Source organism: Danio rerio, chromosome 12 (genome assembly GCF_049306965.1).
Source record: "Danio rerio strain Tuebingen ecotype United States chromosome 12, GRCz12tu, whole genome shotgun sequence".
Lineage (NCBI taxonomy): Eukaryota > Metazoa > Chordata > Actinopteri > Cypriniformes > Danionidae > Danio > Danio rerio.
In genome coordinates, this window is record NC_133187.1 from 44,068,516 (window position 1) to 44,095,832 (window position 27,317).

A 27,317-nucleotide genomic window follows, 5' to 3' on the forward strand; every position below is an offset into this window, starting at 1 on the left:
ATGAGTAAAACATTTTTCATTTTTGTTGTACCTTTAAGCTTATAGGCACCAAAGCATACTATTATAAACTGCTATATAGGTTTTAATAGGTTAATATTGATGAGGCTAACAGATTAAATCAGCTGTCACAATGAACTAATCCTCCCAGATCATCTGAGAGCGAGTTGTGCGTCTTTGCGCGTACTGACGCACTGTGTTGAGCTGCGCACGGCGCCATCAGATCCGCGCAGAAAGCAAATGCACCGCTCTGGACTGCCAGGACTTTCCTCTGAGCAGAAACACATTCGTATCTATTCAGCATCGAGGATTCTTTACATAACATACGAGCAAGTTCTACACGCGTGCACGTGAGGATTATGATGAGATGAGGGATGATTCTGAGATGCTTTGTGAGGCACCACTGCGGGAGGCTGGAGAATCATCGGCTTGACAGTGAACAGATTTCCACGAGATTCCCACGGAGCAGCCCGCCGGTGTGATCGTGCACATGGAGAGCTCGATCCGCGGCGCGTGAACGCACACACTCGGAGATCCCGGTATTTACAGCGCTTTTGGACACTTTGGGCTCCTTTTTTACAGGATATTCTTTAGTCTATGTCTGCGGCTACGGTTTCATTCCGAATTTATCCGTATGTACTTTGTGTGACATATTTATTTCCAGCGAAACGCCAACTGGTTTTCAAATTATGGTGAACTGAGGGGATTTATTTAACACCTCATAGGTGAGTTCGCATGTTTAGTCTGTCTGAATTACGCCAGAATAACTTTATGTTTAAGCTCTACAGAAAATCTCCTAAGGGTGTCTTGAGTCCACCTGTTAAATATTGTGTTCTGCATTTTTTTCAGTGCGCTTTTTTATTACTGAATTGTTTGGAGACATTTAGGATCGTTTATTAAGAAAATACGCGAATAAAACAAGCAATGTGGTGATGTTGGAAGTCGGGTTGTGCAGTTAAAACAACGTATAGTTGCTTTGCTAAAATATGCATTAACTTTCGTGGAGTTTTAGACAGTGCAGTATTACAAAACAGCCTTGTTATGCTTTATTTTAGTTAACGAATCATAACTTTTTCATTTTAGCTGCATAGTAAATCTTGATAATGTCTTGTGTCCACCTGTTTAAGTCCATGCGGATGCTGCAGAATTTGGGAGGGGAGCCTGTATATTATCTTCAATTCAAATTTGATTCTTATATCAGCTGGCCATAATGAGATTCAGCACATTTAAAGCATTATTATCTGTACAGACTCTTATGAAGACGTTTGAGTATAATTTATATACAGTGAATTCATAATCATGACATTTGCGCACAAAACGGACTTCATAATAAAATATTATTAAGTTTCCTAAAAAAGTGCTAATAAATGGGTCCATCTTTTTCAGTGTCCACAGCACGGACATCTTCCTCAGTCATCTTCATCTTTGGCTGTATATAGGATGCAGCAGGAATGATCCCGGTCCAGCGCGTTAAAGCTCAGCCTCAGCTGTGGCACGTGAGCGCCGAAGCTCCACCGTGGCTCTGGATGGTCCCGACCACCACCGGGCTGTGCAGGGTGGGTTCTGCTCCTCCGGTGCTCATCTCCTCTCGCCCTCCACCGGTGATCCAGGCGGTCTCGGGATGGCAGATGTCCTGCGATCCGTTCGTGCCTGTGATGCGCGCCGCCGCCGCCGAGCCCGCGACCATCAGTCAGTTCAGTCTGCCCAGTGTTCAGGTAAAGACTTCACGTGTGACACTTGTTCTCGACTGAAATTAGATGTTTACTGCATTTGATAAGGAATAGCCGGTTTATTTACACTTGTTTGACTGCTTGCACAAACTACTTATTTAAAATGAGCTGAAACCTTACAAATCTTAACACAACTTAATTGTTTTATGCTCAATCCATTGTAGAAACGATTAAGTTAACTTCATCGGTTTGTGTTGGGACAACATGAAGGAATTTTTAGGAAACCCTGATTTTTTTAGTGTATAATCAAGCATTTGAATGTAAATAAATGACAAAACACTTACACTTAAACACTTGTACAAATGTACAAATTAGTTGCTTAAATCAAATCTAAGTGAACTGAACATAGTTGTTTCAAAACACCCTTGAAAATTGTAATTTCAACTCATTTTAAATAAGTAGTTTAAACATACAGTAAAAGTAATAGTTTTCAGTGTGTAAATAAATGACAAAACACTTGTTATCGACTAAAATGAGCTGTTTATTACATTTGATTAAGGAATAGCCTATTTATTTATGATCAAGAAAGATCTGAATGTAGTTAAAAGGTATCTTGTCATTGCCTTTGGTTTCCATATCGCTATTTTCAATTTCTTTTTCTGTTAAGATCCATTTGCGTTGAACTGTGATGACAGTAACAATAATGCTTATGATAGCATGAATAGATTGAGCAACTATTATGTTGGAAAAAGGTCTGCATTCAGTACTCAGGTCTAGGGAGACAATCAAAAACCTATGCCTATATAAACCTGAATACTTTTGCCTAATAGAAACTGATCAGATTTTATTTTTTATGTAGTTATTTTCATTTTTATTTCATATAATATGCATGTTGAACATTAACTGTAAATAATGTAACAACAAGATGCCAAGGCAACACATATTTTTAAGTTGCTCTATCCTATTTTAACTTATTTTAACAAGTTAATCAGATTTTGACTGATTTTTTTAAAGTTATACAAATATTTTGTAGTCATTTTGATGTAAGTTGACATGATTCAATTCAATTAATCTTTATTTCAATAACGCTTTCACAAGATTGTGTCAAAGCAGCTTAACATAGAAGTTCTAGTAAATTGAAACTGTGTTCAGTTTTAAGAGTTGAAGTTCAGTTTAGTTCAGTTCAGTTCAGTTCAGTGTGGTTTATTTTTTACTGCAGAAAATCCAAACATTGAAGAGCAAATCCATCAATGCACAGCTCCACAAGTCCCAAGCCAAGCAAACCAGTGGTGACAGTGGTGTTTATATGACATATATATATATATTCAACTAAAAAAATGAAGGCAGGAAGCTTTTTTATTTATTTTTTAAATTTACAGTGTATCAGTTATATTGGAAACACTTAAGGAAAAGTTTTGCTGTTTATGCAAACATCTTCCACTTTCTTTTTCTGCAGTAACACATTTTAAAGAGTTACGCAATGCTAATAAACTGTTTTAATTGTGTCCATTATGTAGTTTAATTTAATGTGCCATTAATGAATAATCTGCCTTTATATCCTAATAAAAGTTATTTCTGGAGATTTTACTTGAAGAAAGTGCATAGACACAGTACTGATAGACTTTTGCTAAAAACCCAGTTAAATATTGACATAATGTGTGCAATGTTTGAGTTTTGATTTATGCAGTAGGCAGTAAAGAAATGGCAAAATAACCCATTGGTAGAAAAATGCCATTTCCCTCTGTATTTCCTATTGGAATACAGTATGAAGTTAGGGCAAAAAAAAAAAAAATGATGGGCTCATGCTTTTTTTAAAAATAGCCAGAATCCCTTAGTGTGCATTGCACCTGTGAATAATGATATACTTCTAACTTTTCTGACATGAGGGAGAAGAGCATTCTCATTTTAGAGCTTTTACTGGCCAAATAATATACATCCCTTTAGAAAAAGAGACGAGTCACACAGTATATACAGTTAAAGTCAGAATTAGTAGCCCCCCTTTGAATTTTCTTTTCTTTTTTAAATATTTCCCAAATGATGTTTAACAGAGCAAGGCCATTTTCACAGTATGTCTGATATTTTTTTCTTCTGGAGAAAGCCTTATTTGTTTTATTTTGGCTAGAATAAAAGCAGTTTAAAAAAAAAAACATTTTAGGGACAAAATTATTAGCCCCTCAAAGCTATATTTTTTTTCAATTGTCTACAGAAAAAACCTTCATTATACAATAATTTGCCTAATTACCCTTACTTGCCTAGTTAACCTAATTAACCTAGTTAAGCCTTTAAATGTCACTTTAAGCTGTATCGAAGTGTCTTGAAAAATATCTAGTCAAATATTGTTTACTGTCATCATGGCAAAGATAAAATAAATCAGTTATTAGAAATAAATCATTAAACGTATTATGTTTAGAAATGTGTTGAAAAAAAAAGCTTCTCTCCGTCAAACAGAAATTGGGGAAAAAAATAAACGGGGCTAATATTTCAGGGAGGCTAATAATTCTGACTTCAACTGTGTGTGTGTGTGTGTGTGTATGTATATATATATATATGTGTGTGTGTGTGTGTGTGTGTGTGTGTGTGTATATATATATATATATATATATACTGTAAACACAGCATTTCAGTGATCTCAAAGCAAACATTCAGTGACTAAGATGTATTAACTTCTTAATTTTTTGTTGTTTGGCAAAAGGGCACAGGTCAAATTCTAAATAATAATAATAAAGTGTATGTCGTGAAAAAATGGATCCTCACTTGGAAATTTTGCTGAGTATTGGAAACTTAGTAATTAGTAACACAACATAGGCTCATTCTGAAAACGTAGCCCTATATAACTAAATACCTATAGCCTAGTTAGTTAGTCGACAGCGGCCTCTGGTCAATTTATATGAGAAGAGCAGGTGTGAATGGCACTCACGAGAGAAATATGAGATCTTAAAAAGCATACACAGCAGCCTCTGGTGGATTCTCGAAAACAAAAACTCCAAAAAAAAGTAGCTCCTGGGACGTAATTTGGCGCTCCCCAGAAATGCGTAAAGGGGTAAGTAATCAGAATGAGCCTGGGTTGACTTTGCAATAGTCACTATTATTAGATTGTCAGCTTGATTTCTGCCAACGCTATTTAATGCTTCCACAACAAACACCTGACAATTAGTAACTTTGCAAATGCATGAGTTATTCTACTACTCCAAGCACCAGTCTACACTGTAAAAAAAAAAAAAGCTATTAATTTATGATTGTGAATTGCATTCTACTCTGTTGAAATGTATTATGTTGAAAAATTAACTCTACAAATTTAACACAGTGTCTTTTATTGACATTTAGTAGCTTGAAATGTCTGAAAAATAATATGCATTAAGACATAAGGCTATGAAATAACATTAGATGTACAGGCAGATTATTGCAATGTTTTTGTACCGTATAATACAACACCAACCCACACAAAATATGTCACTTTAAACTATTAAAATTGTTATTAAAAGACACTATTTTTTACTTTTCAAGTGTTAAAGTTGTTGGAGGTAAGATTAACATCCCATAATATGATTCAAAAGCATAAATAAATGGGGAAAAATTAAAAAAAACATGAATCACAAAATGTGTAAAAGTGCTAATTTACTGATTTTTTAACAGTGTACAAATACTGTATTAACACTCTGACCAAAGTAAATTGCAAGTTATATCCAACAGAACGATTAAAGAATCACACAAAAATTATTTTTATTTTTTTGTGCAAGTGATTTATGGTCCTTTGCATAACGAAAGCATTTGCAGTTATTACATGTTGAATGTATAGTAAATGTAATGTATTACATATCACAAAAGTAATTGAGCTTCGCTGGTTTGAAAAGTAAATATGCGTCTCTTATATTAGCAGCAGCATATGACTAAAGCTCTGAGAGTCTTTATTTTTGCTCTGCATCATGCAAGTGAGTTGTTTCTGTAAATGCTTTTACAGGAGTTAAGCAGTTGTACTCTTCAGCCGAGTATTTTGACTTGCTGTGATAATGAATGAGTCAAAAATTAATTCAATAATTCAAGGTCCTGATTAAATCTTAAAAACACGTTTGTTGGATGTTTACAGTCGACTGGCAGCTGCTTGAATGTGCATAATAACATGCACAGGATGGATTGAAATGTGCAGGACGAGTTTTGATGTTGATAACATTTTTAGCAGCATAGTTTTGGGTTGAACCGCCGTTAAATGTTCAAGACACCCTCAAGTACTTTTTTTTTAGAATTTTAACAGATTTTGTTGAGTATCAATTTAGACAACATTAGCATCTGATTGCATTAATTGTGGGGAAAACTAAATTCTAAACTTTTGTAAGCTAATTTCACCTTCACTAAAATCATTACTGGGGCAGAATCAAAATCGGTGATGTAGTGATCTGCCAGTCAAGTGATGAAGCGTTGGTTTATTATTATTATTATTATTATTCATAGACTTTATTCATAGTTTTCTTATCCTATGAGAAGACCCTGGATCTTAATTATTCATGACAGCACTTACGTTCTGATGATATAACAATATGGACAAACCTGCCAAGCTATGGTTTTCCCCGCGATGCTGTCAGGGCCACCAAAACAGCCAACCTTTTTGTGTGTACCAAGTGTTTTTGTCGGGAGAGCTATACTAGAATTGGAGAATGGCGAACTTTGTCTTTCATCAGTTGAGTTTGTTACCATTCAGACACATCACCTATCCATGCTGCTATGTTCATCTTTGTTTAAAATCTTTCGGATTACCGGCATGGCTAATGGTTGGAATAGATAGGGCAAGAGACCTGCTGCACTGCTATCCATTGTGTCTGCATTCATACCCAGGGATTCAGGAGGAGAGTCCTCTTCATTTGTAGTGTTTATATAAATATGATTATAGGAGGAGAGTCCTTAGGTGGAGGTATCTTGGGGTTTTGTTCATGAGTGAGGGGGATGGAACTTGAGATTGACAGGCAGATTGGTGCAGTGGCAGCATTAATGTGCTCAGTGTACCGGTCTGTTGTGGTAAAGAAGGAGCTGAGCCGAATGGCAAAGCTCTCAATTTACCATCAATCTACGTTTCAACTCTCACCTATGGTCATGAGCTTTGGGTTATGACTAAAAGGACAAGATCTTGGATATACAGTTAGAGTTTCTTTCTCAGGGTGGCAGGGTGCATCCTTATAGATAGGGTGATTAGGGTCTGACACCCTGGAGGAGCTTGGAGTAGAGCCACTGCTCCTCCACATCGAGAGAATCCAGCTGAGGTGGCTCGGGCATCAGTTTCAGATGCTTCCTGGACACCTACCTAGGGAGGTGTTCCAGGCATGTCCCACCGGAAGGAAGCCTCGGGGAAGACCCAGAACACGCTGGTGGAACTATGTCTCTCGGCTGGATTGGAAATGCCTCACGCCCCATTCACACGGGGCTTCAGCGTCAACGCTTGACTGAAGGCGTGTCTGAAGTTGGGGCTAACATGATCGTCATAGCAGCGTCAGCCAATGAAATTTATACGCGGACAGCCCCCGACTTGAAGTGCCATTGTGTGTACCCTGATAGAAACCTATGTTTAGAGTTCTAAAGTGCATGGCGCTGTGGTGCTTCTGGTGTAAAACCTGCAGGGAATTTCGTTATGCAGGGTACACACAATAGGCGTTTCAATTCGGCGGCTGTCCGCGGTGCCCAGCCACGACCCAGGGCACTTAATATTTCTGCCGCACCACAGAGCTCCATCTAAATAGTTTTAATTTTAAATAACATGCGAATGTGCGTGTCTTGTGTGCCGTGTCGTGGCTCTGAGTGGCGCATCCGGTGCCTCAGTCAAAGTTAATGCATGGTTATTAGTCTCGGTGTACAAGCTCAGAACTTTAAACTAGCACACAGTTGGCTGTAAAACTATACAAAGACACAAATGATTTTGTACTCTCTGCTTGGTCTGTTTCTGTGAAACATTAATATTAAATCTTAAAAAGGGGGTAAACTATGTGCCCTTTAACATTACAAATGGCACAATATATAGTGCCCAAATGCTTTAAACTCACACAGTCACAGGCCTTAAAAACACATGCAAACGCTAAACTAAATACTCCTTTATGGCTGTACTCTGCTTTGATCCCATGGTTCCTGGTCAACTATAATCCCTACTCAATATTGCAGGTGTGACTATTGCAGATTCACACATTGATGCTGAAACATTGTGTTGTGCAGCCCTGAATGAGATCAAACAAAGCTCCAGGAACACTTTTGTGAGGCAAAAAAAACTGTTGAAGCAGAAAATCTAAATTCTGCACATCACCTCCCTTTAGTTGCCAAGTACCACCACTAGGAGCGCTGGTCTTATGATGACCCTCACATCCACAGGCGCGTCCCCCCTCACGACTGAAACTCAGCGTGACATTTAATCTGTGTGGCATGATCACCACTGCTCCACATCCCCAGCGCCGGGAACTTTGAGCTTTCGCATCATTAAAGTGGCGCTCAGAGGAGGCGGCGAGCATGAACTCAGTAGCACTGTACTGGAACTAGACAGAGACAGTGGGAGGAAAGAGTATTTTATTTAAACAGAGACTAAGAGTTGCAGACAGCCTTCAGAAGCCTTTGATTGACTGCTGCTGCAGAGAGGCATTGACGCAGAGCTCAAAATGATGGAACGCGATGTTATGCTGAACGCAGAACAAACAGCTACAGCATAATCTGCACAGAACTTTCCCAGCTTTCAAGTCAGCCTGTAATGAGGTCCACAATTCCTTTTCTGGTCACTAAACTACTACTGTATGCACTGACATTAAATGACTACTGTAAATGGCTGTGTATTTACTGTAATTGCTTGTTGTTCTTGAAGATGAGGGCAGTCAAATGTAAAGCTAGGTTTTGGGGTGGATGTTTGGGTTACCCTAAACTGTTAATGATTTTTGTAAATTACAAAGTATTGTATTACAAAGTAACTGTATCTTACTGTGGGACAATTATGCAGTATGTTACTGTATTTAAGGTTTTTCATTTCATTACAGTAAAGATATACATAAAACTCTGTACATACATATACAGCAATATAAACGGTGCTGTAAATGTAATATACTGTAAAAAAATACTGTATTTTTGCGGTAATTGATTTACAGTAAGTTACTGACAAACTGCTTCCAGTAAGTTACTGTAGATTCTAAAGGACATTGTTTACAGTGTATAAAAGCCATATTTGACCATTCCATTAGTACATAGTAAACACTTATAATAAATTACTTATCATTTAACTGTAATGTAAACTGTATTTTACTGTAGGACAGATATACAGTAATTTTACAGCATTTCAAAGTTTCATTGGGGCAATTACTGTATACTTTAAAGTACATATATAAATAAAACTGTTTATACATATACAGCAATATAAACGGTGCTGTAACTGTAAATACAGTATTTTTGAAGTAATTGATTTACAGTCAGTTACTAGCAGACTGCTTCCAGTAAGTTACTGTAGATTCTAAAGAACATTGTTTATAGTGTTTAAAAGCCATATTTGACCATTCCATTAGTACACAGTAAACACTTATAATAAATTACTTATCATTTAACTGTAATGTAAACTGTATTTTACTGTAGGACAGATATACAGTATTGTTACTGTATTTTAAAGTTGCATTGGGACAATAACTGTATATTTTACATTAAAGATATACACAAAATTCTGTCTAGACATATACAGCAATATAAAAAGTGCTGTAAATGTAAACACAATAGTTTTGCAGTAATTGATTAACAGTAAGGTACTGGCAAACTGCTGCCAGTAAGTTACTGTAGATTCTAAAGGACATTGTTTACAGTGTATAAAAGCCAAATTTTACCATTCCATTAGTACACAGTAAACACTTATAATAAATTACTCACTATTTAACTGTAATATGATCTGTATTTTACTGTAGGACATTTATTCAGTATGTTACTGTATTTTAAAGTTGCATTGGGACAATAACTGAATATTTTACATTAAAGATATTGACCTTATTCTAAAATGCGGAAGTGCGCCTGTTTTCGCGATTGTCTTAGAACTTCCGTTTCAGTCGCCTATGGGAGAAATGACAAGAAATAATAAACGGCAAAAAACGGTCAAACTACTTGCTCTACAAACAAATGTTTGCATGACTACAGACCAAGTAGAATAATATAACAAGGAAATATCAGTTTGCAACATCAAACAGCGAAACGAGCTATTTTTTAATGTCTAAAAATGAATGGAAGTGAATGAGACCGGAAGTCTCGAGCCAAAAAGATTCAAATGGCAGCGCCCACTCGTCGGCGAAGAATAAGGTCAATACATACAATTCTGTATATAAACTGTGCTGTAAATGTAAATACAGTATTTTGGGCTGTAATTGATTTACAGTAAGTAACTGGCAAACTGCTGCCAGTAAGTTACTGTAGATTCTACAGGACATTGTTAACAGTTACTAAAAGCCATATTTGACCATTCCGTTAGTACACTGTAAATGATTGTAATAAATTACTCAGTATTTAACCGTAATATGAACTGTATTTTACTGTAGGAGAGATATACAGTAATGTTACTGCATTTAATAGTTGCATGGGGGAAATAACGGTATATTTTACAGTAAAGATATACATAAAACAATGTAAATACATATATTGCAATATGAACAGTGCTGTAAATGTAAATACAGTTTTTTGTGTGTAATTGATTTACAGTAAGTTACTGGCAAACTGCAGTAAGTTACTGTTAATTGTAAAGGACATTGTTAACAGTGTATAAAAGCCATATTTGACCATTCCATTAGCACACTGTAAACAATTGTAATAAATTACTCAGTATTTAAATGTAATATGGCCTGTTTTTTACTGTAGGATATTTATGCATTATATTACTGTACTTTAAATTTGCATTGTGAAAATTACTGGCAATTTTACAGTAAAAATATACAGAAAAATATGTAAATGAAATGTTGCTGTAAATGTAAATGCAGCATATTTGCTGTTATTTTTATACATTCTTACATGCTGTTTACAGTAAGTTAATGTATATTCTATAGGGAATTGTTAACAGTCTCCTAAAATTCTGTATACACAGATATAGCTGATATGTTTTAAGCGGATTTAACATAAAACAAAGTCTTCCAAAATTGTCAGTAATTGTATTGATTCAGCACATTATGAATAAGTGGTTTGATCAAACAGCAAACATCACGTTTTTGAGTGTAAAACAGATCATTTCTAAAAGTTAATTTAATTTCAGTCCTCAAATCTACCGTATTTTGCATATAGAAACCACCCCATCTTTATCACAAACTCTGTGATTGTGTAGGGTTTGCCATTTCATTGTGGAGTTTTTCAGCAATATTTGATCGAAGGGAAACACTATTTTTTTTACTTAAGTAACAGATATAATTTGTAATGCTAAAATTGTTTGATCTCAGGCTAATATTAATAAACACCAGCACTATGTTTGTTGGTGTGGAGTGTAGAGAGTGTAGAGAGAGAAAGTTTGTGCACATATGGTTGCCAGATTGGATTGCAAAGATTAAGAAAAACACAGTGTATGAAATGCACACCATTCATGTCAACAATATTATTATATTGTGATAGTCGCAAGGTACAATGGCTCAGTGGGAGGCACTCACAGCAAGATTGTCACTGGTTTGAGTGGGTTAGTTGGCATTTCTTTGTGGAGTTTGCACTTTTTTCCCTGAGTTTGCGTGGGTTTCCTCTGGGTGCTCCGGCTTCCCCTGAAGTCCAAAGACATGTGCTATAGGTGAACAGGATGAACTAAATTGGCCGTAGTGTTGGAGAGTGCGTGTGAATGAGTGTGTATGGATGTTTGCCAGTAACGGGTTGTGGCTGGTAGGGCATCCGCTGCTTAAAAAAAAAAAATGTCAGAATAGTTGGCAGTTCATTCCGCTGTGGTGACAGATAATAAATAAGCGAGTAAGCCGAAGGAAATGTATAAATGAATGTTTAACAAAGAACTCTATCACTCTAAGTCTACACAACATTTTAAATTAATTAACTACACATTTACAGATCAAGTGCATAGACTAACAAACAGATGTCTGTTTCCAAATCACTCTATAGCAGAAAACCAATAACAAACGGTGTAGCGGTCAAGTTATTGACTTAAATATAAAGATGCCATTGATATAGGTCTAATTTAGTTCATTGTTCAAAACTGTAGTGATTAAATCTTCACTGTTATAAAAAAGTCTGCTACAATCAATGTTATAAGGAGGAAATAAAATGTCTTGTGTGCTACCACTGTGCAGTTGGTGAAATTGGTGATGAATTGTATGTATTATTCCAAAAAAAGACTTCTGTCGACTCTCTGGACAGCATTCATCCCACCCTGCTCTTTTGTGATTCATTTCTTCTTAGTAAGCTGGGTCTGAATAGATGTCAGTGGTGATTTGTTCTTCTCTTCTGCATGTTTCCCAGTGGGAGATGCCGTCCAGGCCTCATGTGTTGGGTTTCCAGCCTTCTGCTAGTGTGGATCTGCTTCCGGTGTTTCCTCATGTGTATCGGACAATCCTGCCACCGCACTACAGCAAAGGCTGGGTGGAAAAGCGACGTGTGCCTGACTACAAGGTGAATAAAGACTTTCATTTATACTTGGCTTTAGGGAGGAAATCTGTGTTATGAATGTGTCATATAAAAAAAGAAACTCACAACTCATAAATCTGTATTTTATCTTAAAAATTATAATACTTTTTTGCATCATTTAGTAAAAAATTATAATAATTTAGTAAATAAAATAGCATAATTTTATTAAAGCATAGAAAACTGTATATTTAAATTTGCATAATACTGGTTTGTTACCATAAATTTACTTTATTTATGCATCAAACTTTTACAGTAACCAATATTTCAAAGAGTTTTGAAAGAAGTTTGTTAAGCTTAACCTGAAAGCTAACATTTCGATATATTTAAATAGAAAAAAACATTGTAACATCTAAAAATAGGTGACAGTTTTATAAATTTTACTGTGTTCATTATATTTAATATACAAGCTATTTGATCAAAATATAATTAAATTAATCAAATTTGATACAACAATATATATATATTTTATATATTATATAAATTTGAACAATATATATTCATATATCATCATATATCATAACACATCATATAATGATTCTACACAAAAATATTTGACTCTTTTACTGTAAATAAAATTTTAAATATGTTGATATATATTTAAGTTATAAATGCTGAAAAGGTAATAATAATAGTAATAATAATAATAATAATAAATCTAATTTTTAACTCTCTCTCTCTCTCTCTCTCTCTCTCTCTCTATATATATATATATATATATATATATATATATATATATATATATATATATATATATATATACATATACAGCCTCTTTAAGCTATATATTTTTTCGATAATCTACAAAACAAACCATCATTATACAATAACTTGCCTAATAACCTGTCTAGTTAACCCTAATTAAGCTAGTTAAGCCTTTAAATGTAACTTTAAGCTGTATAGAAGTGTCTTGAAAAACATCTAGTCAAATATTATTTACTGTCATCATGGCAAAGATGAAATAAATCAGTTATTAGAAATTAGTTATTAAAACTATTGCGTGCACACACACACACACACACACACACACACACACACACACACACACACACACACACACACACACACACACACACACACACACACTCTCTTTAGGGCTAAATTAGCCATCCTGTAAAATATTTAATCTTTTTTTTTAAATATTTTTCAAGTGATGTGTAACAGAGCAAGGAATTTTTCACAATATTTCCTATAATATTTATTCTTCTAGAGAAAGTCTGGTATTATTTTGGCTGGAATAAAAGTAGTTTTGAAATTATTTTAAACAATTTTAAGGTCCATATTATTAGCCCCCATATGCAATAGTTTTTTTTTTTTTTTTTTTTTGACAGGCTACAATACAAACCTAAAATTTAACAGTATGGCAAATTATTCTGACTTCAACTCTACAGTATATATTTTCACATTATTATCATGATCTGCTTTTTTCAACCCAGGAATAAGTTTTTATACTATATATAGGACATTATACTATATATTCATATGATTATTTATATGCAGATTTTTTGCATTCTTACAATGTACATTTCTGACATGCATATGCATTAAATAAATATAAGCAAAACAAATTCACAAAGAACCTGAGAGCTAATGTTTGCAAATCTTTATTAGAACTTATTGTTCCTTCATATACTGTAAATGCAGTTCTGTAGTACATATTTAACATATTTAACCTCTATATCTGCTTCTGGGCATGCAAGAACAACAGTTGTGGAGGAATATTCCCTCTTCGTTGAAAATAATGATTGAAAAAGTGCTTGAAGTCAGTAGGTAAATCAATAAACCTCAACCTCAGAGGGAAGCTGCAGCATTTACATTGTTTTCAAAGATAATAACACCTACATAAAATGCTTGCATTTGCATTCAGTATAAATGTTTGTTCATGATTTTCACCTGTTATTAACATGCATTTTCAACAAACCAATCACAAGTCAAGATGAAAGTCAAGAAGAAAGTTGATGACGTCACAGACCAGGTACCGGATCCGCAGAGTGAAAGCTCTTGCCGGTGCTCATACGATTCTAGAATTCTTTTTACTGAATTATATTCACATATCAAGCAGTTGCCGAATGAATCGCGGTGTTTCCACGGCGCAGAAGTGAAAACAATACATTTATGATCAATAAGCTGCCCCAGATAGAACAGACAGCTGTCATCTCTCACTTTATGCTGTGAGCTTCAGGGCCATTTCTCCTCTGTTTTTGAGGTGATGTGCATAAGTAATCCTTTTATATGTCTGACGTGGTCCAAACACAGTGAATTATGTTTGATCAAACAAAAGCACAGTGAAATATGTAAACAATGATCGGTCCCTGTGGCTTGTACAGCACCTCTCATCAGTTGGAATACAATAACTTTTGCATAGATTATGGTAGAGACATTTTTCTTTGTTCCTATGATTACAGACATTTGCAGGAACCACCAAAATTAATTACAGCAACCTAGACACACAGAACCTAAAAGGTACACTTTCAAATTTGAGTTTATAAAAAAACAAATACAAAAAGCGCCTCTTTTATTAGGTGTTTATTATAACACAGACAACATATACAGTTATTTTAAACACTTTCAATAATAGTTTATGAAAATTCAAAGGGTTTTCTTTAAATGATACCAAAGTTTTGCATTTACACCTCTACATGTGGATTTAGGAAGCTTTTAAACTTGGGTAGGCAAAATCCAGGCGGAAACAGCAGAGTTTAATTGGTTAATATGAGATTAACTCCCCATTTATGTGTCGTAACTGCTGATCTGGAACCTTTAGCCAGGACATGTCAATAATTATTTTTAAATGTCAAGTTTATTTGACTAAAAAGTGCATGTATGCAGCTATATTTTGCTGGTTTTGACATATTTAAAATGTGTGGCTAAGAAATAATTATTTCTTTTTGGTGTGGGCAGAAATACATTTGGTAAATCCTTAATTTTGAGCCCTAAAAAAGCCATGTGAAAAAAAAAAAAACTATTTGCAATGCGACAACCCATTTGCTCAAGCACAGAGAGTAAGCTCATGCACAGCACACACAAAAAGTGAAATGAATGAGGAGGCATGTGGACATAACATCTAAATCAAGTCATTTTAGCTTTTCAAAGTCACATTTCTTCATATAAAATATATTTTCCAAACAACAAAAGAGTGACTAGTGAAAAAGCAGAGTGGCTAGTAATGTTGGAAATCTACTAGCCACAAGGCTGGTGATCAAAAAAGTTAATGTCAAGCAATGATTATAACCATGCATTTTCAAGGAATTAATCACAAGTCAAGATACTGTTGTGATTGCCAGTGGAGTTGTCTCTGCTGGCGATCACTTTCTGTAGTTTTTGCCGATTACCAGCGTAGTTTCCTATATGGGAGACTAATGTTGAGCGGACTCCAACTCTACCATTTCCACCTGTTATTGACATGCATTATTCAATCAACCAATCACAAGTCAAGATGCAATACTGTTTCTACTTGTTATTAACACCCATTTTTAATCAACCAATCACAAGTCAAGATGCATTACCATTTCCACCTGTTATTGACATGCATTTTTTAATCAACCAATCACAAGTCAAGATGCATTACTCTTTCTACTTGTCATTAACACCCATTTTTAATCAACCAATCACAAGTCAAGATGCATTACCATTTCCACCTTATATTGACATGCATTTTTCAATCAACCAATAACAAGTCAGGATGCATTACTGTTTCTACTTGTTATTTACACCCATTTTCAATCAACCAATCACAAGTCAAAATGCATTACCATTTACACCTGTTATTGACATGCCTTTTCAATCAACCAATCACAAGTCAAGATGGATTACTGTTTCCGCCTAGTATTAACATGCTTTTAAATGCGTCTCTTGTGATTGCTTTGAGTGATTTCTACATGCACATGATATTTTTTTCTTCTCATCTGCAGTTTTATCTAAACAACACTTTAGCTCTGGAGACCACCTGGATAAGTCCTGAGGAAATGGGAATTTTCCAGCATCAGGAAAAGCCACTGCTGAGGACGAATCAAGCGGCGTTGAGCATATGTAGGCCATCGGCAGCCTCCAGGAATATCCACACTCTTCTTCTGACACCCCGCCGCATTTCAGGTAGGAGGGAGAATTTATGATCCCAGCGCCCATTTTCCTACCTTCATGATCTCGTCTCGCTGTTTGGCTAACATTCATCAGAGGCTTTATTTTTTATTTTCACAAAACGCTTTCTGCTTTTCTGTTTACTCCCCAGACTATCCCCGATTCTACTTCTAGTTTCTTTTTTAAACGGATTTTCTCTTTGTTGCTTAAATCGTCTTATTTAACTTGATGTAACAATATTGGAGGATTGTCAGCTGAGATTTTACGGAGCGGGCTTGTCACCGTCTGTGTGTGTTTGTGTGTGGGAAGAGAGGCGGTTTGATTTGTGCTTATGAAATGAAGCCGAAATGACTTTAAATTTCAGCTCATTTTCAATCATAGCGCGGTTTAATCAGCTCAAGCGTGCATTGAAGGCTGCTTAAGAATGTGTAATGAAGACAGTAAAAACTCTATTCTGGTACCTGATCATTTATACTGCACACTTTGTCAAAACACATCTGACCTGTTTTGCAGGATGTTTTGGAATGATTAATAATGCATGCATTTAAAGTGAAGGGTTTCTATAAAGAAGTGTACCAGACTGTTTTCTCTCTGTTGTGGGTTTTTGCATCATAAATGCATATTTTTACTTTTTTTTTTTTTATAGCAGACTGTGGGAAAAAAATCACATACACATGCAATATTAAATGCATTTACAAAGTGACTTTAAAAAGAACAGGATGAAAATAAAGTTCTAAAGTTAGTTGACAAGGGCTGGATTTGCAATGAGCTTGTATGAGCATTTTTTGAACATTATACACTTTTTTTCAATAACCATAATATAGCAAACAGGTTGTAGTGTGTGTGTGTGTGTGTGTGTGTGTGTGTGTGTGTGTGTGTGTGTGTGTGTGTGTGTGTGTGTGTATTGTGACAGTTATTTTACTTCTCTAGTAGATGTAACCTGATTTAAGAATGTTTATATACAGCACACTCACTGGCCACATTATTAGGTACACCTTAGTAGTACTAAATTAAACCCCATTTTGACTTCAGAACTGGTGTAATCCTTTGTGGCATAGATTCAACAAGGTACTGGAAATATTCTTCAGAGATTTTGGTCCATATTGACATGACAGCATCACGCAGTCGCTGCAGATTTGTCGGCTGCACATTGATGATGCGAATCTTCCATTCAACCACATCCCAAAGGTGCTCTATTGGATTGAGCTCTGGTGACTGTGGAGGCCATTTGAGTACAGTGAACTCATTGTCATGTTCAAGAAATCAGTCTGAGGTGATTCGCTCTTTATGACATGGCACATTGTCAAACAATTTTGTAACTGTAAAAAGAGACAATTTAATAATGTCTTAACATTAAAACACATATCAATATGTGGACCTTTTTGTATTCTTGAAAGCTATGTAAGTTTAAAAAATGCAATACAGGAAATGCGTTAAGACCATTGTTATTGTTTACATCCCTCAAAATGGTCTCTCTATTTTTTTCTATTAATTAGGCATTCTAGATGACTTAGGTCAGATTTTTACTGTTTATTTTGATTGCCTGCATGCTGTTAGCAGGTTATGATGAAAGTAAACAAAAAACAAACATGTCTGATTCGCATTAGCATTATCAAAGATAGATGACAAAGTTTATCCTGTATTTGAATTGAAACTGTATTTAATGCAAATGTGATTTCAGATCATCAATTCAAATTTTGCTTTAAAACAGAGTAATTAATGTAATTAAATTAACTGTAAACAAGTCATAGCCCCACCTTTTGGTGTTACCATGAATTAAATGTTACTAAATTGTACTAAACACGTTATTTTGAAACTGGAAATACACATTTTTAACATGCATATTAAGTGATGTCTGATTGGGAGAGGAATTGAGGTTTTTAATTAATTCGTTAAATAGTTTGAATCATTCAGCTCATTCACAGACAAAATCTTATATATATATACAGATTAAAAATATTAATATTACTACTAACATTCATAAAATCTGTGATACAGTTTGAATCATTCAGCCAACTAACTCAAAGACTAAATCTTTTTTTTTACACATTAAAAATATTATTGTTGTGTTCCACACAATTCCTTCGTGTTGTCACAACACAAATCGATTAAGCTAGCTTTATTGTTTTTACAAATTAAATTGGATTTACCTTAAAACAATTAAGTTGTCCCCCGAAAAACTTAAGAAAGCAAAAATATTGTTTTTAGTGTACTAATATTACTAGAAATCTGTGAAAATAACACACAATGAACTGTTTTATTTAGAAATAAATATGTTCATTTAAATGTTATTTAGATTCAATTTTAAAATAAAATTTTAAAGCTGTTTTAACTACATGTGTATTTTTGGGTAAAATTAGTCAAATTTACACAACATGAAGGAATTATGTCTTTTTGCATTAATTTATTTTACATTCAGATTCAATTAGACATTGAGAAGTTAAATCCACTTTGTAATACTTTTTAAGTATTAATCAAATTTACAACCATCATGAAATATGGAGTTTCTTAAAATGACTTTAGACATACACTGTTAAAATGTATGTGAACAATTAGTCAAGACAGCATACGTTTTTAGGTCGTTATTACTTAGTTAATCATATTCTTACTTATTTTTATAAGTTATTAAGTGATTATTAAGTCAGTTTAACATAATATATGTTCAGTAGACTCATAAGGTTAATTTGAATCAGCTTAAACATTTAAGGCAACCTGCAGGATTTTTTACAGTGTAGCAACTAATTTTCTGTAGGGCATTTTTACTGATTTAATAGAAAAGGCCAAGTGTAAATACACTTAAGGTCAATAACCACAGGCATGTACACAGTAATCAACAAGGAATTGGATCCATTTTTTTCCCCAAAATTGCCCAACGACAAGTATGTGTGTACCACTTCAAATGTTGACTGAAACCTAAAAAAGGATGCTGCCTTTTTTTTTTTTTTTGTAGATTAATTAAACAAATTTTTAAAAGTAAAAAAAAAAATGTTAAACTTTTCATAGCTTAAACATTTTTGCAAAAGGCTGCTTAACTTATTAAAACAAGTCAAAGCAACATAAACATATTTGTTGTCTTGACTTTTTGTCATTATATTTTTTACAGTGTAGTAGCAAAGAAACCTCAGCATACAGATCTACTTTCAAACACAGCAGTAGTGCAAGAATATATTAGATTAGATCCATTTAAGTGTCCAAGTGTGAAATCTGTGCACCCAGTGATTCAGTCGATCAAAACGCATTAAAAATGACCTCTTTAAAATATTCCCTCGACTTAAATTTACCCACAGCGAAGCAGCTAAATTGAAAACGTCGCAGGGATTCAGATGCAGCTGTATCGTATAGCATTGCGTTTTATTCCGGTGTTACACCTGTGCTCTTCCCCGATCACACGTCTTGACTCTTTAGTTCGGGTAGGGCTGTGATGAATTATATTGCAGATGCGCTCATATGCCTGTCAAAGATTAGTCCTTGAGAGATGAAAAGTTCACTCCTGTAGAGGCTTTTCTGTCTTTCAGAGCGCAGAGGCTATAATGAGAGGAAGTGAATGGAATTTCTTAGCAGCGCAGGTCCTGTGTGACGAGCTGATTGTGGAGATTTGACCTTTGCTTCCGCACTTTTGCATGTTTAACACTTCAAGTGTGCTTTAGACTAGAGCGGAGGTTTGAGGGGTGTTTATAAAGCTAACACACTGTGTTCATGCCACTGAATGGGATTTAAAATTAAAAAAGTGTCCTGGTAATATCAGGTGATCTTAAGAAATAAGGAAATAAAACAACACAGGCTCATTGTGAATGCGTATCCCCGTATACATTTTTGGAGAGCGTGAGTTATGTAGTCAGGGGTATGTATGGCTGCATTTTGTCTTTAAAACGAATGCTATGGGGTGGTATGACACCACCGACAGCTTCTGTTTCTATCCATGCTACCAGCTGACTGCTTACCTCCGTGTGGACGGCTTTTCCGCTGTTACCAATTTGCCAAGTGGCTTGCCGCCTAGGTTGGTGGATCTGAGACGCAAAGAGGAGTTGACCATAATGACAGGATTCGGTTCCAGAAAGCAGGTAAAACATAAGTAACAGGGTGAGAGCGTGGTAAGATCTGAAAAGATGGTAAAATTTAAGTAAACACTGCTGGTTGGGTTTAGGGAAGGTGGTGGGTGGAGGTATTGGTCAGTCAGTAAGTCAGTCAACTGCGGCCTCTGGTGGATTTACGTGAAAAAAGTAGGCATGAATGGCAAAAGGGCAAATTTGAGATCTCAAAAAGCAAACACAGCAGCCTGAAATGTATACAGGGGTACATATCAATAAAGAGCCTGAGTTGGAAAAACATACTATATATATATATATATATATATATATATATATATATATATATATATATATATATATGTGCTGAAAAGAATCTGCTCTCTGTTAAACATAAATTATTAATATTATTTTAACTTGCTCAGCGTTTGTATATCTAATACATTAATATATATATATATATATATATATATATATATATATATATATATATATATATATATATATATGTATATATATATATATATACACACATTTATTTTACAGTTAAGTTTTTGAAATTTGTTTGGCTGATACACTGTGACAAAAAGGGTAATATAGTATACAGTATGCTTTTTTTTATATATATATATCCCAAATAATGTTTAACAGAGAACAAAATTTTTCACAGCATGTCAGATAATATTTTTCTTCTGGAGATAGTTTTCATTGTTTTATTTTGGCTAGAATGAAACAGTTTTTTATTTTTTTAAACACCATCTTAAGGTCAATATATATATATATATATATTTTTTTTTTCTTCTTTTTTTTTTCGATAGTCTACAAAACAAACCATCTTTAAACAACAACTTCCCTTATACCCTAACCTGCCTAGTTAACCTTATTAACCTAGTTGAGCCTTTAAATATCACTTTAAGCTGAATAGAAGTGTCTTGAAAAATATCAAGTAAATTATTATTTACTGTCATCATGGCTCAAACAAAAAATATCAGTTATTAGAAATGAGTTATTAAAACTATTATGTTTAGAAATGTGCTGAAAGTCTCCCCCCGAACAGAAATTGGGGAAAAATACACAGGGGGGCAAGCCAGCAAGCATGCATGCATGCATGCATGCATACATACATACATACATACATACATACATACATACATACATACATACATACATACATACATACTTATTTATTTTTATATCTTTTTTTAGTTTGTGTGTAAAAAAAAAATATATAATATCAATCAATCAACTATTGTTAATACTTATTTACATATCTAAAATATAATAAAATATCTAACAAAAAGTCATAATTTATGTGTAGTAATATGATTTTATTTATAGCTACAAATATGATGGAAATATATATTTATTTTTTAAATATTCATATATACATAAATACATACATACATTTATGCATTATATAATTATTATGATTTAATAATAATAATAATAATAATAATAATAATAATAATAATAATAATAATAATAATAATAATAATAATAATAATGAAGGGGCAAAACAGTGGCGCAGTAGGTAGTGCTGTCGCCTCACAGCATGCGTGGGTTTCCTCTGGGTGCTCCGGTTTCCCCCACAGTCCAAAGACATGCGTCACTGGTAGGCTAAATTGTCCGTAGTGCGTGAATGTGTGTGTGGATGTTTTCCAGAGATGGGTTGCGGATGGAAGGACATCCGCTGCGTAAATACTTGCTGGATAAGTTGCCGGTTCAATCCGCTGTGGCGAACCCAGATTAATAAAGGGAGACTAAGCCCACAAAAAAAAAAAAAATGAATGAATAATAAAGCAGAACATGAACAAGAAGGTATACATGCAATAGTTTTTCATTATATTTCAAAAGGTTAACATTTTACAGCAAAATGTTGCATCATATTTGAATCTATTTCAATGTATTTTTAATGGGGATGGTTTGGAGGCCATTGTAAGGATGTCATAAAGTACACTTTTTTGTCATCTTATAATAAAGTAATGATCGCCTTCAAGTTAAACTCTGCATTTTCTCTCGGCCTCATTTTCTTTATCTCCCAGCAGCTTGAGCCTGTCTTGCCTTTTGAACTATAATTAAATGATCAGCTAGTTCTCTTAGTAGGTAAGAAGTTGTTCATCAGTGTTACCGTTGTGCTGTGAGTGTGCCTTTGAGGCCCTGAACTACAGTTTAGATAGGAGCTCGTTTAGGGAAGAGAACTATTGAGTGTGTGTTCAGTTCATTCATCGGTTTCCACTATCTCTTATAGAGAGAGTTTAGAGAGTTCAAAGGTAGAGTTCAAGTTAGCTCTCTTATCATTATTATTATTATTATATTATAAATAAAAATAATAATATTATAATAATAATAAAACCAACTGTCTTTCAGGTATCCAATGTTCTCTGGGCTTTTTTCTCTGGCTTTCGGTTGAAAAATCCTATCATACATATAAAAAATATATCATATATGCAAAAATCTTATTATCCAGTGCAAATATCTAATCATTCTCCTTGTTCTTCATTCTACGTTTTTCTAACCCTGTTTCCACTTTTTTTTTTTATTATTATTTTAAAGGCATGGTGCACCCAAACATCATAACTTACCTTTACTTGTTTAAACTTTATTTGTATTTTATTTGTTTGTTTATTTATTTTTTTAACTTTCTTCAAAATATATCTTTAGTGTTCAACAAAATAAAGGAACTCATAAGTTTGAGGACCCAAGTTTTATTTTTGGGTGAACTGTCCCTTTAAGAATAAACTCATTTCATTTTTTTTGAGAACAAGTAATTTTCACGACCCCCGAAATAGTAGAACAACAACAAAGAATGATCCAAGATGTGAGGTCTTTAATGACTGGTGGTAACGATAGAAAATAAACTAGCTATATAAAATAGCCGGTGAAGTCCAGCTCTAGGTAGAACTCCAGAAACAGCTAGAGCATACCTGTCAACCCCCCCGTTTTTTCCGGGATTCTCCCGTATTTTATTTTTCTATCCTGCTATCATCCTGTAAAGGTATTTTCCAGTATTTCTCCCGTATTTTCAGTCTTTCTCTGAACAGCCGAGCCTCCCTATACGCAACCCGTACCGCCAAACCACCAGGGGTCGCCCTTTGCTCTAAAACGTGAGTCTTCTGTGCTTTCGCTTTGTTTAGGAATGAAAACACTTATAAATAAATATTAAAAACGGCGCGTTTCCATTTCCTTTTGATTACAGGTGCCGTCGCCCATCCTATACAATCCTCAAAACAGTCATAATTGAGCATGACTGTCAGCTGACGAGCTCCATAGTGATGAACAGATGTGATTTGAAGCTGAGAGAAAATCTGGCTTTTGGGTGCGTGTTTAAACAGACATACACACATAATGAATAATAATAACATATAAGGATGTCGATCTTGGATCTCGATAATTTAGTCTTAAATGAGCATAAAAAGTTAGGAAAGCAGTCGAATGCTTTCATTATAACGTCAGATGTGTGCATTTATAAAGTGACACCTCTTATTTAATGTAATAAAAAAATCGTATTAAATGCGAGATTCGTTCGTTGCTCTTTAATCAGAATGTGTGAGTTATACAGTGGAGAAACGGCTAATGAGATTTAATAGCTTGACTCTATTTCATTATTATAGCTATTACTTTTAATAAGCTGAACTGTTTGCTAATGTATTTGCTGCTAATGTATATATTTATTTTTCTTTTGTTAATAATAATTTTAAAACATATTACCTGTCATTTAACTGTTTATTTACAATGAAACAGCTCCAAATTAACATGTTTAGTAATTTGGGGAATTTTTTAAGGTGGAGGGGGGGGGGGGGGGGGGCATATCCCTTATTTTCACATCCCAATGTTGACAGGTATGAGCTAGAGGCCCCGAGATAGACAAGAGTGTCCTGATGAGACAATAGCCCCTTTCACACAGTGATACCGTTAAATATCTGGAAAATTTCCAAAATGACTTTACTGGTAAACTCAAAACAGCACTGTTCACACAGGCGAAGACGTTGCGTAAGTTTTCCGGAAAAGACCATTCACACATCCATCCCAAAATTCTGACATCATAACCAGAAATTAGCTCTAAATGGCTGCACTTGTATTTGTAAACATTTGCTTACACTACAAAGTCTGTGGATGTATCAGTATTGTGAACAACATCCATAAAAACATATGGAAGAATACTTTCGCTTGTCGAGATGTGTATAAAGTGTGTGTGTGTGTGTGTGTGTGTGTGTGTGCTGGGCTGGGGCTCACGGGCTGCTTCACGGGCACACGCAACGCGTCAAGCAACTGAAGGAAGTAGAGCTCAAAGGTAAACAAACAGCGGTTTATCATAAGCATCTTATCAATAATATTTTACACAGTTGGCATTAAGAAGAAACATAGAAACGTTGTCTGACAAACATCCAGCAGCTAAATGTGTCTGGAAAAATATTCAAAGGCTTTTATTTTCATAAACCGTGCGGACGGGAATGTGTCTGTGTGTTCTGATTGGCTTAAGTAGACCTCTCATGCCAGCAGGTTCTAGACGTGCACGCACTCTTTCCTGCTATCTTCCCTCTGTGTTCACACAGCGCAGCATTCCGGCAAATTACCGGTAATGTTACAACATCTCTTTCCGGAAAATAGCCAGAACGAACTTACTGGTATTTTCATTTTGTCTGCAATTTTCCGGAAAGGTCTGTATGAGTGAAAAGGGCTAAAGAAGAGCAATGAGCAAACAATAACGAACTGAAAATTCTACAAACACCCAGAGTTCAGATATAGGCATGATAATTAGCCACAGCTGCTGTGAATGATCAGCACAGCTGATCGGCAAAACAATGAGTCACCAAACACAACCAACACGCCATTACAAAGCACAAGAATGAAACACACACACAAAAAAACAACCTTGACAGTTATTTTGCTTCGCTAGTAAATGTAACCTGATTTAGGAATGTTTATATACACTCATCAGCCACTTTATCAGGTACACCTTACTAATATCAGGTCTGGACTGCCTTTTGCCTTCAGAACTGCTTTAATCCTTCATGGCATAGATTCAGCAAGGCACTGAAAATACTCTTTAGAGATTTTGGCCCATGATGTGAACCTCCCACTCCACCACATTCCAAAGGTGCTCTATTGGATTGAGATCTGGTCACAGAGGACGCCATTTGAGTACAGTGAACTCATTGTCATGTTCAAGAGCATATGATTTGCGAATGACACGGCGAGTTATCATGCTGGAAGTAGCCATCAGAAGATGGGTACACTCTGGTTATAAAGGGATGGACAGGGTCATCAACAATACTCAGGCAGACTGTAGTGTTGACACAATGCACAACTGGTAGAAATGGGTTCAAAGTGTGCCAAGAAAATATCCCCCACAAAATGACACCACCACTACCAGACTGAACTGTTGATACAAGGCAGGATGGATCCATGCTTTCATGTTGCTGACACCAAATTATGACCCTAACATCTTAATGTAGCAGCAGAAATCGAGACTCGTAAGACAAGGCAATGCTTTTCAATCTTCTATAGTCCAATTTTGATGAGCCTGTGTTATTCTTAGCTGACAAAGTAGTTTTCTGCTGCTGTAGCCCATCCACCTCAAGGTTAGACATGATGTGCAATCAGAGTTGCTATTCTCCAAATCTCGATTGTAACGAGTGCTTATTTGAGTAGCTGTTGCCTTTCTATTAGTTGGAACCAGTCTGGCCATTCTTCTCTTACCTCTGGCATCAACAAGGCATTTGCGCCTTGTATAAGAGTATTTTCTCTTTTTCAGACCATTCTCTGTAAACCCAAGAAAAGGTTGTGCGTGAAAATCCCAGTAGATCAGCAGTTTCTGAAATATACAGACCAGCCCGACTGGCACCAACAACCATGGCACATTCAAAGTCCCTTAAATCCTCTTTCTTCGCCATTCTGATGCTCGGTTTGAACTGCAGCAGATCGTCTTGACCATGTCTACATATCTAAATCAGGAGTTGCTGCCATGTGATTCAAGTGGTGCTCGCTGCAGAGCCATTTCAGGAGAGCTGAGCTCCAGCGAGGGGGAGCTTAAGCTTGAGCTCCACCTTTTTTGCACTTCTTCTACGAGTGATGTCACTGGGGGTAGGGTTAAGGGGTGGGGTTTGTGTACGCATTAAAACAGCTTACAGGAGGAGGAGCAACAGCTCATGCTCCCCCTCGCTGGAGCTCAGCTCTCCTCAAATGGCTCTGCAGCGAGCACCCTCTCATGTGATTGGCTGATTGGACATTTCCCTTGGCAAGAAGTTGGACAGGTGTACCTTATAAAGTGGCCGGTGAGTATATTTTCACTGAAAAACAGGACAAAAATATGAATCTATTTTCTTCCACCCAAGTGTTCACTATCAGGAATAACCAGTGAAAAATATGCAGATTTGACATGCGGTGAGTGTATTTAAGAGCGATGTTGGCAACTCCAAACTGCTCTTTAAACATGCAAAACTTTCCTTTTATAACCCTTTCGGGCCATGAAATAAGCATTCATCCCGTCTGTTGCCTGTCTGTTTTTCCCTGCAGCTGCCTGAGAATTAAAAAGTTGATCTTTGATCTGGAGAATTACCAAATCTACTTGATCTTTGTCTTTAGCTTTGATGAGCACATACATAAAGGTGAATGGATCAAACCCTTGTTTTGAACACACCTCTGCGTCACTTACAAAGTAATCGTCATTCACCATCAGCACAACAAAGCTTTGGAGACAAAAAAAAAAACTTCAGAAGTGAAATTGCGTGTCCGTGAGTGTCTTCTGGAGTGGGATTGACTGAGAGTTGCTCATACAAAGTCATCGTCACGCGTTGGAGCTGTTGATGAGCGTTAGCTGAGGCTGTAATTGGTGCCGGAGGGTCTGTGCTGCTTTCACAATCGAACACTGCATGTGAGGAAGTCCAATTTGTGTCTTCGTAGTCACACTTCCTTACCGCAGGGGAAAGAGAAGGTCTTGACGTCTGCAAACACATCCACACAGGTCAGC

General features: G+C 35.4%; 1 protein-coding gene across 1 annotated transcript in view; it reads left to right on the forward strand.

Annotated features, from left to right (window-relative positions):
• The first annotated feature begins 226 nt into the window (after nucleotides 1-226).
• tcerg1l (transcription elongation regulator 1 like) overlaps nucleotides 227-27,317 on the forward strand; it is a 207,376-nt gene continuing 180,285 nt past the window's right edge. Inside the window, exons 1-5 of the mRNA XM_021480414.2 lie at nucleotides 227-536; nucleotides 662-722; nucleotides 1,384-1,712; nucleotides 12,084-12,233; nucleotides 16,157-16,337. Coding sequence (XP_021336089.1) covers nucleotides 1,449-1,712; nucleotides 12,084-12,233; nucleotides 16,157-16,337 — 595 coding nt within the window. The 5' untranslated portion in view covers nucleotides 227-536; nucleotides 662-722; nucleotides 1,384-1,448. The remainder of the gene's footprint in view (nucleotides 537-661; nucleotides 723-1,383; nucleotides 1,713-12,083; nucleotides 12,234-16,156; nucleotides 16,338-27,317) is intronic.